Raw genomic sequence first — 15,034 nt, 5'->3', positions numbered from 1 at the left:
GTAGGTTGTTTTTTTTGTTTTGTTTTGGTTTTTGTAATGGTTATTGCCCATTGGTAGAAAATGTTATTTGGGATTCAAATTTAGCTGACGTTTTGGTCCACAGTAAACAAACAGATCAGCCACATTAAAGGGCATTAAAACCTTTAAGAGCACATGTCAAATATATGCAAATATATTTGTAAAGGTAAAATGAAAATCACAAATAGTGAAAATAAACACAATATTAATAAACCTGTCCTGCAAAACTAGCAACCTTGTTTATGGTATATTTTGCCAAACATTTTAAATAAAATATGTAGGACAGGCAGGTACAGCATTATATAAACAAATACAGAATCCCCTCCCAAACCCAAGAAATAAAGTAAATGAACCAATAATAGTTCAACACTTCATAAAAAATGTGCTTAACATGAATGACCTACACTTTGTAGTTTTAGAAGAAAGTTAGATAAATGTATAGTACAGAAGAATAAAGGAAAATAAATGGATAAATAGACTCAATACCATGATGCCTGTTAAATAAAGGAATAGTAGATCGTTACATCATTAACTATGTAGTAAATGACATCACAAGCACATTAATAACAGATTTAAACAGAAAGAAGTGAGTGGAGTTACCATGGCATCAGAATCCTGTAAGTACCTCCTGTTTGTTTTCAAACACACTTTCCCTTGACAAAGGCAGGTTAAGCACACCAAAATGTTGGGAAGGTGGTTCTTTTTAATCAAACAACTTTATATAATCGTGATTTTTAAAATTGTATTTATTTATCAAGAAGTCGCGTCCACTGTGTATTAAAGTTGCGGTTTCGGCGCGGTCATAAGTAAACTGTTTGCACGCATGTATAATTGCTTTCAAGATGGATTTTTGTTCATATCTTCAAAAACAACACTAAGAAAAAAACATACAAACAGATAATAACCAGAACATAAGTTCTTAAGACTCCCTCTTTATCACCATTTGAAAGAACACGTTTTATGTTTCATTACAAGTGAAGAGTTGCAGCTAACAATAATGACGCATAACATACAGTACCTGCATAACAGTAAAAACTCACTCATAAAAATGAACAGCCACTACAGTATCTGCAAAACGCCAATAAACCTTCAGTCACAAAATTTAACAGTAACTAAGTTACAGTACTTGCATCACGGCTCACAATCTTCCTTCCCGTTCCTAACCATAGCAACGGGAAAGAAGATCACTGATTGGCTAGAGAGGATGAAGGCATACCAATCCACCACTAGCAAAAGACAATGTGAGTGACGTTTCCTTTTCTGTTTCAGTTTACGTTTCAGCATTATTTTGTAACGAAATTACATATAAATAATAGAACCATTGTAGTCACATTAAAAGTTGCAGCAACTATATAAAAAATGAGTTTTCCGCAACAAAGGCCCGCGCTTTTCCTACACCCTTATATATAAACAAATAAAAACAAGCTGTTGAAGGAGGAGACGATTTCAAATCCAGGTGAAATGAGGAAAGAGGTACAAAACATATTTATGAAATCATTTTACTAGCTGCCACAGAAAAGGCAGGTGTAATTGTCTTCAGCGTGGTGCCAAATCAATTAGGAGCTGTGAATAAACACAGGCTGCCAACACTTTGACACAATGCATACAGATTCCTCCTATGTGACAGTAATTACTTTCTTAGGAAATGTGTTCCATGCTGGGCCCCGCAGTTCACAGTGGGCCCTGCTCGACAGGATAATCAATAACATTAATTTGGACCTTTTTATACTCCTTGTCAGGTAGTTATGAAAAGGCTTCACTGGAATCCTCTTATACACTTGTAAATTGTAAAATTAAGGTGACAGTCTGAACCAGCAGCCACTGCATTCAGATATGAAAAGACTTTACCTGAAGCCGTCTTCTTCGTAGAAATTTCATGATGAGAGTTTCTAATATAACACCTGTGTCTTCAATATGATTTCCAAACCTGGTCAATGTTTCACCGTTACAGAGAACACCTCTTATTCTGACTGCTTCGATGGTGCGAGACTAAGTCAGTGACCTGTTTAACATAGATTTAGCTGCAATGACATGAGCTCCTTCAATCATTAACCGTCTGCAGAATGACCCGTCGAAACCTGAACTAGCTAGTGTGTCTCTTTCATAACTTTAGAAAGCTAATCTTGATTAGTGAAATGCTAAACCTTGAAGCTGTTATTCATTTATGCTGGAAGGCATCCTCTTCCTTTTTCAAAACAGAGGCACTTTATGAAGCGTGCTTTTCAGAATGACGTGGTGGCTTTTATTATTGTATTTACTGGGCTAGCTCCTGTAACTAAGCTAGTCAGCCACCTGGAATCATTTTTTGTTTACTGTTTCTGCACTCATGGGTATTTGGCATGTTTAAAAACGTCACCTGCACATTTGTCTCTGAACAGGCCTGGGAAAGTGGAATTGTTTTTCCTGAGTCTAGTATATACATGACCTCTAGAGATGCACTAGTAACTTCTTACCTCTGGAACAGTTGTATATTTTCCATTGCAAATCTTTATATTTAGAAAATTCTTCAGAGTAATCGTAGCTAGCAAAACTGTTCTATAAAAGGTCTCCACCATGCACATCTATTCACTGTATAGGCCTCAAATGTGTAGTTCTGAATGAGACATTTTAGCAAACGTGTATCATTTCATAACATGATGGGCACATTCACTAAACCTTCTTAAGTAGAAACAAGGTGTGTCTTAACACAATCCCTTAACATACACCTTATTTCTACAACTGAGGTGGTATTAACTAGGGTGACGCGCCATGGCGAGTGTTATGGAATTCATTAGCACACCATAGCGCGTGCCCACGACCTATTAAGCAAGGAGCTGAGCTGGAGGATGTGTGGAGGAGAAGAGAGGCTCTAGAAAAAACTTGTGCTGAAAGGCAGCTTTTTATAAGACGGGTCTGTGACAGCGAGCGAATGAATCCTAGTCAACAATCTCCCTCCCGACCTGTGAGGGCGCTGTCTAACAGGAACTGGGTGCCCCGGACTGGATGGTTTGGCAGTTCATTCCAGGGTCAGTTGGAAGTCGGCCATACAGAAAGGAGGCGGAGTCACAATACCAGAAGTCATCGCCTTAATGCGGTCGGTGATGTGTCAGTCATGGATTGGAGGACACGTGATTGCACTTGCTACAGAAGGGGGTGTGGCTGAGGGTATATCAGGGGATGTGGCAAAGCAATCTGTTCCCTACAAAAGGACCTATAAAGGGTGCAGCGAAAATATAACCGTGAGTGTTTTCTGTTTACTCCGTGGTTTACCTGTGTGATACACATTGTTGTGTAGAGCCAGGTATTATTATTTCAGGCTGCAAAACAAGCAACCCGGCTGAATAAAGAGCTGTTTTGACCGTGAACTGTATTTGTGTCAATCATTCCTGAGCACCGCATCACCACCACACCTGAGCACAGCATCACCACTACACCTGAGCACTGCAAACCACTTTGCCACAGGGTCTCGGCTCATAACACCTGCTTTCCATCCGTGTTACTAAGCACGGGATTTAAGGTGCACCTAATGGTCAGCACGGTTTAGTGAACACCATGTGCATACCATTCCCCTCGTTAATGCTATCTTTCCACATCATTTGAATACATTACAATGCATTAGGCATATTCAGCAGACCCTAATCAACTCAACACCTTATTTTTAAGGTGTGTGTGTTAACATGCACCTTATTTGTTAAAGTGCACCATATCTAGGTTGATGAATAAAGTTTTTAATAGCACACACCTTATCCTAGGATAACCCATAAGAGTCTTTTGTGAATGAGTTCCCATATCTGGCGCTACATTAGGGTCAAGAAAACTGTTTGGAAGCCATGCTTTTTTGACTGTCTAGTACTTCCTGGGTCACTTCACACAGAGAGTGAAATTGTCCCCACCCCTTCACTGACTTCTTTCCTGTCAATAACCAATCAGCTGCTTCCTCTATTGACTGACATGCTTTCAGCCAGTAATATGACCCAGAAGACACTGCTGAGGTGAAATGACATGGGGAGTACAAGTACAAACAGATAACCCAAGAATAAGGCACAGGAACTGAGCTTCCTTTAACCTGAAGTAGGACCAGATTTCATGTTTTAAAATCCATGTGTGCTATAACATGTGTTTCTTTCAAAACTGCACATTTGAGACTGCAACTAAACATGTGTGGTATACAAGTGCCTTTTTTCCTGCTTTTTGTCAAAAGCTGATGAAGTGCAAAATGTAAGCTGTAATTACGTTTAAATGTCTAGTTTCTTATGTTATCATTCTTGCTCATCAAGTAAACCAAATGAATAAAAACATAAAAATGCACTTTATCCGGTGCCTCTCTTTTATATATATATAAATTATATCTGTGTTTTGTTTTTTGGGTATGGCTTGCTTTAGCGAAATAGACTGGTAATTAAGCACACTTCCTGTGTGGTTGTTCAAGACACTAACTGACCTGCGCTAAGTCCTGTGGAATCTGCATCAGCAGCTCGAGCTTGACTTACAGAGATATCGCCACAGCAACAGATGATGCAATCAATCCCTGTTGGTGACGATGACAACTGCGTCCTCAAACAGGTTGCTTTGGAAACAGTGGTACCAAATAATACCCAGACAGTGACCCTGAAGAAGGTTCAGTGGTAGATCATACTAGCGCACTTAGTTCCAGCTAAATGTGTGTGTTTTTTTTCTTTCTACAAAACAATAGTTCTTTTGTATGCAAATGTTTACATTGCTATAAAAACAATAATAAACATATTAATATGCGTCAGTGATAAGACATGATCATCTTTAGTTGATAATTATCTGTAAATCACATAGCACACAAAGGTGCTTCATCTTTTAATGGACAAATAATGCTTCTGTAGGATTTGAATCCAATCAGTTTGCGCTCAGCCCCATTCACTAGATCATATAGTTTTTTCATATCGGTTCTTACTCTAGACGTGCCATTTATTATTATTATTATTATTATTATTATTATTATTATTATTATTATTATTACATATGCCTAATGCATTGTTAAACCTCCCTTTTACAGTATTGTAAAAATCAAACCAATACACGACCATTACCTTTAGTGCAATGACTTCATAGGGCTTCAATGAGCTCTAAATCATAAGGCAAAGTAATGCAACATTGTATCAGCATTGTCAACATCATTATTGATACCATTGTATCAGCATTATCAACATCATTATTGATACCATTGTATCAGCATTATCAACATTATTATTGATATCATTGTTGCAAATCCATGGTATTATGTAGCCGAGTACATAAAAAAAACGGAAACGCTTAATTAAAAAAACACAACTTCCAATTACAGTACCGGTATTTGTTTTGCATGTTACCTGTAGCCCGCGGCGTCTCAAAATGTTTGGCTCGTCCATGGTCCGGCTGGGGGACGCTGCCGGCAGTGCTGCTTGTTTCTCTCAGTTCATCCTTGCACTATTTCTCAATGAACGAGCTCACCGCTGCCCTTGGATACTCAACATTCAGCTCTGTTGTGTTGCCATTGAACAGGACTGTGGTCAGCTGACCACACACCAGCGATGAATGAACACAGACTCCCGTAGCCATCCTTCCTCTCTCAAAATCTCTACACGGAATATATAATGACCGAGGATATTTAACCCTAGTGAATCCGACTGGCCGAGGGGTTAGGAATTAGTGCGTACTATTTTGACTCGATTTTTTTGCTTGGGCCCGTAAATCCAGTTAGATAATTGATTGACTTTATACGATGTTATCTGCGGGAAATATTGTTCATATGAAATTATGGCTGGATTTTAAGATTCTCATTTTAATTTGTTTAAGGCAAAAGTACATTTTTCGTTGCGTTTCTACTGATGTTGCCGGGCTACGCGAATTACCTCAAAACAAGCCTGGCTCACCATGTTATAACAACTGCCTGAGTCAGACCCGTGAGGAATGCGAGAGAGACGTTATGGGATGTGAGAGATGTGTTACTCTCATTCCATACTTCATTACACCTCATTGTAAAAATATCAAACATCTATTTATTTAATTTAGTTTTTCATATTTCATAACTTGTTTAGATTTCAAAGTGACAAGGAGACAAAACAGCCTCATGTTTGTGACTATCGTTCAGGAAAGAAAACAAACCGGACATCAAAGTCTGGTTTCTGGTAAAATAAGGTTCATGCAAGAGTAAACAGTCATACAGTAATGATACATTTCTCTAAATAAAATGATTAAAATAAAAAAAGAAACGGCAGGGGTGAAATTCTCAACAAACACGTGCAGGTACTCATATGCACAGGCCGGTCTAAACATTTTAAAAAAATGGAGACAATCGGTTTGCCAATGAATAAATACTTTTAAAATGTACACAATACATTTATAAATACAAAATATAACTGATCAATTATAACCAATTCACTGTAAACAAGGAAGCTGAAAATCCTGAAAGCGTTGTATCCTCTGCTTGTATCACTCAGTCATGCACTGTAATATAACACTGAAGCTAAACCTTAAATGACAAGCATTAAGAAATATTACACTATGCAGTAACTGCTGTAGAGAGGGAGTTTTGTTTCAAGATATCCTAAAAAGGGATGATGTTATAAAAAATGGTATGAAAAAAATGTGCTATGAAAAAATGATACAAAAAGGTCTAAGTCAAACCATGCACAATAGGGGCTAAAATACCCCTCAAATGTTTTATGTAACAGGCACTACTAGTACTAATGATGTACCGGTACTTGACTTGGCCATTGTAATCTCCAGAGTATTCTCTGAAATCATCCCCTTACTTTCCAGACCCTGGGTACTCACCTACAACAGGACCTGGTCATGCTACAATAATAGCCTTTTGCTTTATTACTTTACCAGCAATAATATATTCTGTGTGTTGCTTTGTTGTGTTTCTGTGTAGATTAATTACCATGCTCTATTCCATATAAAGATTTTCCAGGTAAAAACAGTATAAAAGTTGACTTAAAAAAATAAATGAATGTATCCCTGGTATTATGGTTTCTGCACAATAAACAAAGTGGCAAAAGACACGTTTTCATAAAGTAACATCATTACTGTGGTTACTGATGCCTTTGTTGTTTTTAGATGTACACACAAGTGAAAACTCATGTTTAATTTAAATCAGCTCTTCAAAATGTTTTTGAAAAGGGGGCATTGTACAAAGAAAAACACCTCAAGTCTCCATGCCTCAAGCCTGCCCTGGACTGGAGGGAACACCCTTTCTCTTAGGGGGTGAGGGAGGGAGCAGTTCAGTCTCCATGCTTCAAGCCTGCCCTGGACTGGAGGGAGCACCCTTTCTCTTAGGGGGTGAGGGAGGGAGCAGTTCAGTCTCCATGCTTCAAGCCTGCCCTGGACTGGAGGGAGCACCCTTTCTCTTAGGGGGTGAGGGAGGGAGCAGTTCAGTCTCCATGCTTCAAGCCTGCCCTGGACTGGAGGGAACACCCTTTCTCTTAGGGGGTGAGGGAGGGAGCAGTTCAGTCTCCATGCTTCAAGCCTGCCCTGGACTGGAGGAAGCACCCTTTCTCTTAGGGGGTGAGGGAGGGAGCAGTTCAGTCTCCATGCTTCAAGCCTGCCCTGGACTAGAGGGAGCACCCTTTCTCTTAGGGGGTGAGGGAGCAGTTCAATCTTCCTTGTGAAAAATCCAAGTGAAAAAATAATGCTTTAACCTCCTTCTGTTTTTCAATATACCAACAAATACATTTCTTCAGTTTTATGGATATATGTAAGGACTGAAATCTACTAAATGAACGGGGTCTATCCATTGTACATGTGCAGATAAACAGCTACTGTCTTGGAGGCCTCCTGCAGAAGCTTGATTAATTGCTATGCTTCTCAATGCTCATCTGTCTGTTGTGCCACACAGCTCTTTGGCTGTCGTCATCTGGAAATGCTGCTGTTATTGCCAGACTCAAAGTGGCACAGGATTTTCACACAAAGCCTGTCTCTCATGTCAGACAAGGCGCTCCATTATCTGTGCCCAATAGCATCAACACCCTTTTGTTCCGGCTCTCTGGTGGTGAATAGCTGTGCTACATGATCAGATGAGGACAGCAGACTGAGTCTGTTCTCCCAGAAGCGTTGCTTCATTTCTTAAAGGTGCAGTGTCACAATTCACACATTTCTACCTGTATCTGCAGGTACAGACGTGCTCAAATTTGTTGGTACCCCTCCACAAAAAACGAAGAATGCACAATTTTCTCTGAAATAACTTGAAACTGACAAAAGTAATTTGCATCCACCATTGTTTATTCCATATTTAATAGAAATCAGACTTTGCTTTTGATTTTTTATTCAACATAATATTGTAAATAATAAAACAAATGAAAATGGCATGGACAAAAATGATGGGACCCCTAACCTAATATTTTGTTGCACAACCTTTAGAGGCAATCACTGCAATCAAACATTTTCTGTAGCTCTCAATGAGACTTCTGCACCTGTTAACAGGTAGTTTGGCCCACTCTTCCTGAGCAAACTGCTCCAGCTGTCTCAGGTTTGATGGGTGCCTTCTCCAGACTGCAAGTTTCAGCTCTTTCCATAGATGTTCGATAGGATTCAGATCAGGACTCATAGAAGGCCACTTCAGAATAGTCCAATGTTTTGTTCTTATCCATTCTTGGGTGCTTTTAGCTGTGTGTTTTGGGTCATTATCCTGTTGGAGGACCCATGACCTGCGACTGAGACAGAGCTTTCTGACACTGGGCAGTACGTTTCGCTCCAGAATGCCTTGATAGTCTTGAGATTTCATTGTGCCCTGCACAGATTCAAGGCACCCTGTGCCAGGTGCAGCAAAGCAGCCCCAAAACATAACCGAGCCTCCTCCATGTTTCAATGTAGGTATGGTGTTCTTTTCTTTGAAAGCTTCATTTTTTCGTCTGTGAACATAGAGCTGATGTGACTTGCCAAAAAGCTCCAGTTTTGACTCATCTGTCCAAAGAACATTCTCCCAGAAGGATTGTGGCTTGTCAATATGCATTTTAGCAAATTCCAGTCTGGCTTTTTTATGTTTTTCTGTCAAAAGTGGAGTCCTCCTGGGTCTTCTTCCATGGAGCCCACTTTCGCTCAAAAAGCAACGGATGGTGCGATCAGAAACTGACGTACCTTCACCTTGGAGTTCAGCTTGTATCTCTTTGGCAGTTATCCTTGGTTCTTTTTCTACCATTCACACTATCCTTCTGTTCAATCTGGGGTCGATTTTCCTCTTGCGGCCGCGCCCAGGGAGTTTGGCTACAGTTCCATGGACCTTAAACTTCTTAATAATATTTGCAACTGTTGTCACAGGAACATCAAGCTGCTTGGAGATGGTCTTGTAGCCTTTACCTTTACCATGCTTGTCTATCATTTTCTTTCTGATCTCCTCAGACAACTCTCTCCTTTGCTTTCTCTGGTCCATGTTCAGTGTGGTGCACACAATGATACCAAACAGTACAGTGACTACTTTTCTCCATTTAAATAGGCTGAATGACTGATTACAAGATTGGAGACATGTGTGATACTAATTAAAGAAACTAATTAGTTTGAAATATCACTATAATCCAATTATTTATTATCTTTTCTAAGGGGTACCAACAAATGTGTCCAGGCCATTTTAGAATATCTTTGTAGAATAAGCAATAATTCATCTCTTTTCACAGCTTCTTTGCTTTATTCTATAACATACCAAAGGCATGCAAGTATACATGATAAAATAGCTTTTAATTTCATCACTTTTCAGGAGGAATGAAGCATTATTTCAATGAGCTGTAAGGGTACCAACAAATTTGAGCACGTCTGTATATATCAGATTCTGGAGATAGGGGGTCCTTTCATCTATCCCTCTGGAAATGTTTGCATTAATCTGGAGCATTGTGATTTCATTGCTAATTCTTTCATTGCGAATTCTATACTATGCTGTAATACTGTTGATGCAGATCTTGTTCATAAACTGCTTTTCCATCACACTGGAAGCTCGAACTTTGAATTTACAGCTGTGGCAGGAGATGTATGTTACGAACATGTCTAAAAATGTAAAAGCTTCAAATGTTATTTTATTTCAAGGACTGACCATCTGAATGTCAAATATCATTTTCTATTCAGAAATCAAATCCTGGTGAATTTTAAAAGTGGCCTCAATAAACCTCTCAGAATCATGTCAATCTGCAACACCAGCGTGTAACCATTAAACTGTTCCCCTGCAACACTTTCCCCCAAATGGATATAAGAAATTGTTGCAGGGGGACAGGTTAATGGTTACACTCTGGTGTACTGGCTGTAGTCAGAAGCCATGTTTAAGAGCTATACTGAGGCCACAGGTGGTCTTTAAACATTTTAAAAAGGCACTAGTATATGATAACTGAAACAGAAAATGATACAAAGTGAATCTAAAGACCATTCATTTGAATAGCTGTGTCAAAACTACAGCAAGTCACTATTTAAAGTTAGGATGACGGTTCAATTGGGATTAAAGGGTACGATTACTGTGGTTTATAAAAAGCACAGTGAAGTGTAATCGAGCACAGTGAGAGCTTGGTAAAGCATAGGGAAGCATTGTAAAGCACAGAGAGGTAAAGAGTGTGGCAAACCATGGTAAACACATAGCATAACCATGAGAAAACTGCTCATTTACTGTGGTGCTTCTGGAAAACACTGAGAGACTTCTAGTCAAACCATTTGTCATTGAACTTGAGGTTCTTTTATTATTATTATTATTATTATTATTATTATTATTATTATTATTATTATTATTATTATTTCTTTCTTAGCAGACACCCTTATCCAGGGCGACTTACAGTCGTAAACACAAATACATTTCAAGAATCACAGTACAAGTATTAATACAATTAAGAGCAAGATAAAATACAATGACTTCAGTTCTAGTAAGTACAAGTATATTACAAAATACGAATCAATATCAGAGCGGATAACAGTGTCAGTGATAGTTACATCATGATACGATTAAATGAAAAATACTACAGATTGAATAACACTTGTGGCAGATTACAGTACAGTACTCTGTAAAGTACAGGATTAAATGCAGTAAAATAGGGAGCAGATAAGTGCAAGTAAAGCGCATTAAGGAAGAGTGATAAAGTGTCCAGAGGGAAAAGAGGAGTTCTACAGGTGCTGTCTGAAGAGGTGAGTCTTGAGGAGGCGCTGGAAGGTGGTCAGGGACTGGGCAATCCTGACATCTGTAGGAAGGTCATTCCACCACTGCGGGGCGAGGATGGAGAAGGAGCAGGCTCTGGAGGCAGGGGATCGTAGAGGAGGTACAGCCAGTCTTCTAGTGCAGGCGGAGCGGAGAGGTTGAGTGGGGGTGTAGGGAGAGATGAGGGTCTGGAGGTAGCTGGGCGCAGTCTGGTCAAGGCATCTGTAGGCGAGTGGTGATCGGGAGCCAGTGGAGTAGCGTGGGAGAAGCGAGGCAGAGAGAACACCAGGCGAGCAGCGGATTTCTGGATGAGCTGGAGCGGACGGGTGGCGGACGCAGGGAGGCCAGCCAGGAGGGAATTGCAGTAGTCTAGGCGGGAGAGTACCAGGGCCTGGACAAGGAGCTGGGAGGCGTAGTTGGTGAGGAAGGGTCAGAGTCTTCGTATATTGCTCAGGAAAAATCGGCAAGTGCGTGCCAGAGTGGAGATGTGCTGGGAATATGAGAGGCAGGGGTCCAGGGTGACTCCGAGGTTCTTAGCTGAGGAGGAGGGAGAGTGTGGTAGATTCCAGAGGAATAGAGATAGAGAGATCAGAGGAGGGGGATGAGGAGGAGGGAAAGAAAAGGAGGTCAGATTTAGAGAGTATGTATACATCCAGCCGTACTGAGTGTTTGCTAGGCACGGATGATGGTGTGTAGTGTTTAGTATATCAGGAGATGCAATAATGACCAGTTTTATATGGTAACCTCACTCTTAAAATGCAATTTGTAATTATTTTTTTCCACTGCATAATTTCAGCTCCACACTGCCAGAAATTGTTCTGATCTTCGCATTGGGGGTGTATTTGAACCTCACTTCTGCAAAACATTGAATAAACCCTGTGACAATATCACCACTACTCCATAGAAAAGAATGCAATTATTGCTTTAGAAATACAAAAGCATTATTTGCCTTTACATCAGAATGAATCAATACATGAATAATAACACATTATATTAACTTGTTGTGTCCGCAATAATTCTGAGCGGTTCGTCTTACTCTAGAAGGTGTTATTTGACAGCTCTGTGTAAGGTGCCTTGACGGTGAGTTCAGGAGCTGCTCTTCAGTTCTATCAGCCTGCAATACACATATGTATCATACTGAAGGCTAAATGAAGTGTCTTTGTATTAGTGAGCTCCAGCACCATCTAGTGCACAGCAGAGTACTGCCAGAAAAACAAAAGGAAACTTGCTCCAAAGCGACAGATCACTAGATGGCGCTGGCTCTTACACTGGCTGCTCATCTTGCCCTCGTTACATGTCTATGGTGGGCAACTAGAACAGAAGAGCGTGTCCTGAACTCGTAGTCAAAGCACCTGGACACAGACTTATCAAAGGTGATAAATCACATATCAGAAATCAACCAATTACAGTGAAGTATTTGCCAAGATTCCAGTACCCCTTGCCCTGTGTACAGATGCCATCCCGTGCAGAGAGCACTGCACCTAATTCCAACGTAAAAAAAACACACACCTGGTACCTTTAAGAAACATTACCGAAATGCAGAGATAGACAAGCAAGAAATGAAATCGCTACAATCTGAACAAGGTAAAAGACGTTTACCTGTTGGCCTGCACGCATTATTCAAGGACTGTGCCAGATGATTCTAGACTGAACCATTTCCGAGGGGAGGATAAAAGTTATTTTAAAAAAGAATAAAATGTTAAAAGCTATTCCTGAGTTCAATCCTCAGCTTTGCCTTGCGGTCCTCTCGCCCAAACCGCATGAGATGACATCTCTTGTACAAGAGACACCATACGTACGTATTAACTTATTAAAAAAAAAAAAAAAAACCAAAACACAATATGTATGTAATAATATTACTATGAATGATTGTAGACATCATGAAAAAATAAGGGGACAGTAAAAAACATAAATTGTAATTTCACAACTTGTTCATTTTAGTCATCAATTTGTATTATTTACCCGTGCTTCTCAATGAGTATCCAGCAGAGGGGGCTATAGCTCTCAAATAGCACTCTCAGTCCCAGCTTTAAGCTTTACGTCGGCTTGGTACAGGTGTTTTTCTTATTTCGATTCACTTTGTAAATCAGTTTCTGTTTCACTCACACACACCAGTAAGAATTACCTCATAGCCATTATAATTTTTAAAATTGTAAGATTTATTTTAATGGAAATTAAAAAAAAAAAAGATTGCTTCTGATAAGAAAGTGCTGATAATGTGGAGTGTGGTTGAACGAGATAACATCAGGTTGTATAAACAGCCACATAATGTGGTTAAAAACAAGGTATCAAAACAAATGGTTTATTAAAACAGGTCACTGAGCCGATGTGTTAAACACAGAACTAAACACTAAGGTTTAAGCTTCTGGCCAGGGACTAAACTAGATCAGCCAGTGTTTTATACTCCTGAACTCGGTCACTTTAACAGACTTAATACAAAAACCACGACATCTGAGCAGGCCCCAATTGCACTTTGAAGCACTATAATTACAAACATAACAGAGAAAAAGTATAAACAAAAAACATTTCAAATGTCTTATTGAAGTGTTAACCTTGTCTGAGAAGCTGTGTTTATGATACCTATTGAGATGACTTCTATTATAAATGACTATTCATCTGACTCTTAAAGGTGCTTTCTAACTATTACAAAATCTAATGAGACTAACCTTTGCAACGTTTCCATTGATATTAATGTTCTTCTATCAGATTGTTTGTGAGACCTTTAAAAACGAGCAGAATAAAAACACCTTCAGATTTGGAATGCTGTGAATTATTGTGGAACATTTTAGTGTATAAACCCAATACTGTGACCTAAGATGCATGAATCTGTAAGTATGTATTACACTGAATGAAAATGATAGAATCCTGTATTGTGACAACAAACACACAAGCCCTACGGTGTCCCAAATAAACAGCACAGCACCTTGCATTCTAATGAATTGGTATCTCAGCCCTTTGAATTGAATGCAAATGCAAGGTCTGGATGGGAACCACAAAACAATGGGTTCAAAGAGGAGCGTCTTACCTGAAGAGCAAGCCCTGTAGTCTTACCATTCAACTAGAGAGCAGGCCCTGTAGTGTTACCAAATATAGTAAGTGTTAGCAAATATATTAAATGATTATATTTCACAGGTTTTTACAAAGGAGGACACGGACAACATGCCCCACATGTCGACCTGTTCCTATCCAGTTTTAAATAACTTTAGCATAACAGAGGCAGAAGTGTTAAAGGGACTAGGAGCTCTTAAAATAAACAAATCCCCTGGGCCGGATGAAATCGTCCCAATAGTACTCAAAGAAATGAAAGAAGTTATTTACAAACCGCTAACCAAGATCATGCAACAGTCTCTTGACACAGGGGTTGTACCAACAGACTGGAAAACAGCAAACGTAATACCGATCCACAAAAAGGGAGACAAAACCGAACCAGGTAACTACAGACCAATAAGCCTGACTTCTATTATATGTAAACTTATGGAAACTATAATAAGATCCAAAATGAAAAATTACCTATATGGTAACAATATCCTGGGAGACAGTCAGCATGGTTTTAGGAAAGGGAGATTGTGTCTAACTAACCTGCATGATGTTTTTGAGGATGCAACATCGACAATGGATAATTGCAAAGCATACGACATGGTTTATTTAGATTTCCAGAAAGTTTTTGACAAAGTCCCGCATAAAAGATTAATTCTCAAACTGAACGCAGTAGGGATTCAAGGAAATGCATGCACATGGATTAGGGAGTGGTTAACATGTAGAAAACAAAAAGTACTGATTAGAGGAAAAACCTCAAAATGGAGTGAAGTAACCAGTGGTGTACCACAAGGATCAATATTAGGTCCTCTGCTATTCCTAATCTACATTAATGATTTAGATTCTGGTATAGTAAGCAAACTTGTTTTTCAGACGACACAAAAGTAGGAG

At 39.4% G+C, this 15,034-nt stretch overlaps 1 protein-coding gene across 3 annotated transcripts in view; it reads right to left on the bottom strand.

Annotated features, from left to right (window-relative positions):
• LOC117428992 (microtubule-associated serine/threonine-protein kinase 3-like) overlaps window positions 1–5,442 on the bottom strand; it is a 95,266-nt gene extending 89,824 nt beyond the window's left edge. The window contains exon 1 of one of the 3 annotated variants that reach the window (XM_059014855.1): window positions 5,337–5,442. In XM_059014855.1, coding sequence (XP_058870838.1) covers window positions 5,337–5,375 — 39 coding nt within the window. In that variant the 5' untranslated portion in view covers window positions 5,376–5,442. Of the gene's footprint in view, window positions 1–1,036; window positions 1,058–5,336 lie in introns of those variants that run through there. The other 2 variants (XM_059014856.1, XM_059014858.1) reach the window with 2 other exon arrangements.
• Window positions 5,443–15,034: the final 9,592 nt, after the last annotated feature.

This window comes from Acipenser ruthenus, chromosome 49, assembly GCF_902713425.1.
Source record: "Acipenser ruthenus chromosome 49, fAciRut3.2 maternal haplotype, whole genome shotgun sequence".
In the NCBI taxonomy this organism is placed as follows: Eukaryota; Metazoa; Chordata; class Actinopteri; order Acipenseriformes; family Acipenseridae; genus Acipenser; species Acipenser ruthenus.
Note: the sequence above shows the minus strand (reverse complement) of the source record. Positions and strands in the feature narration are given on the sequence as shown.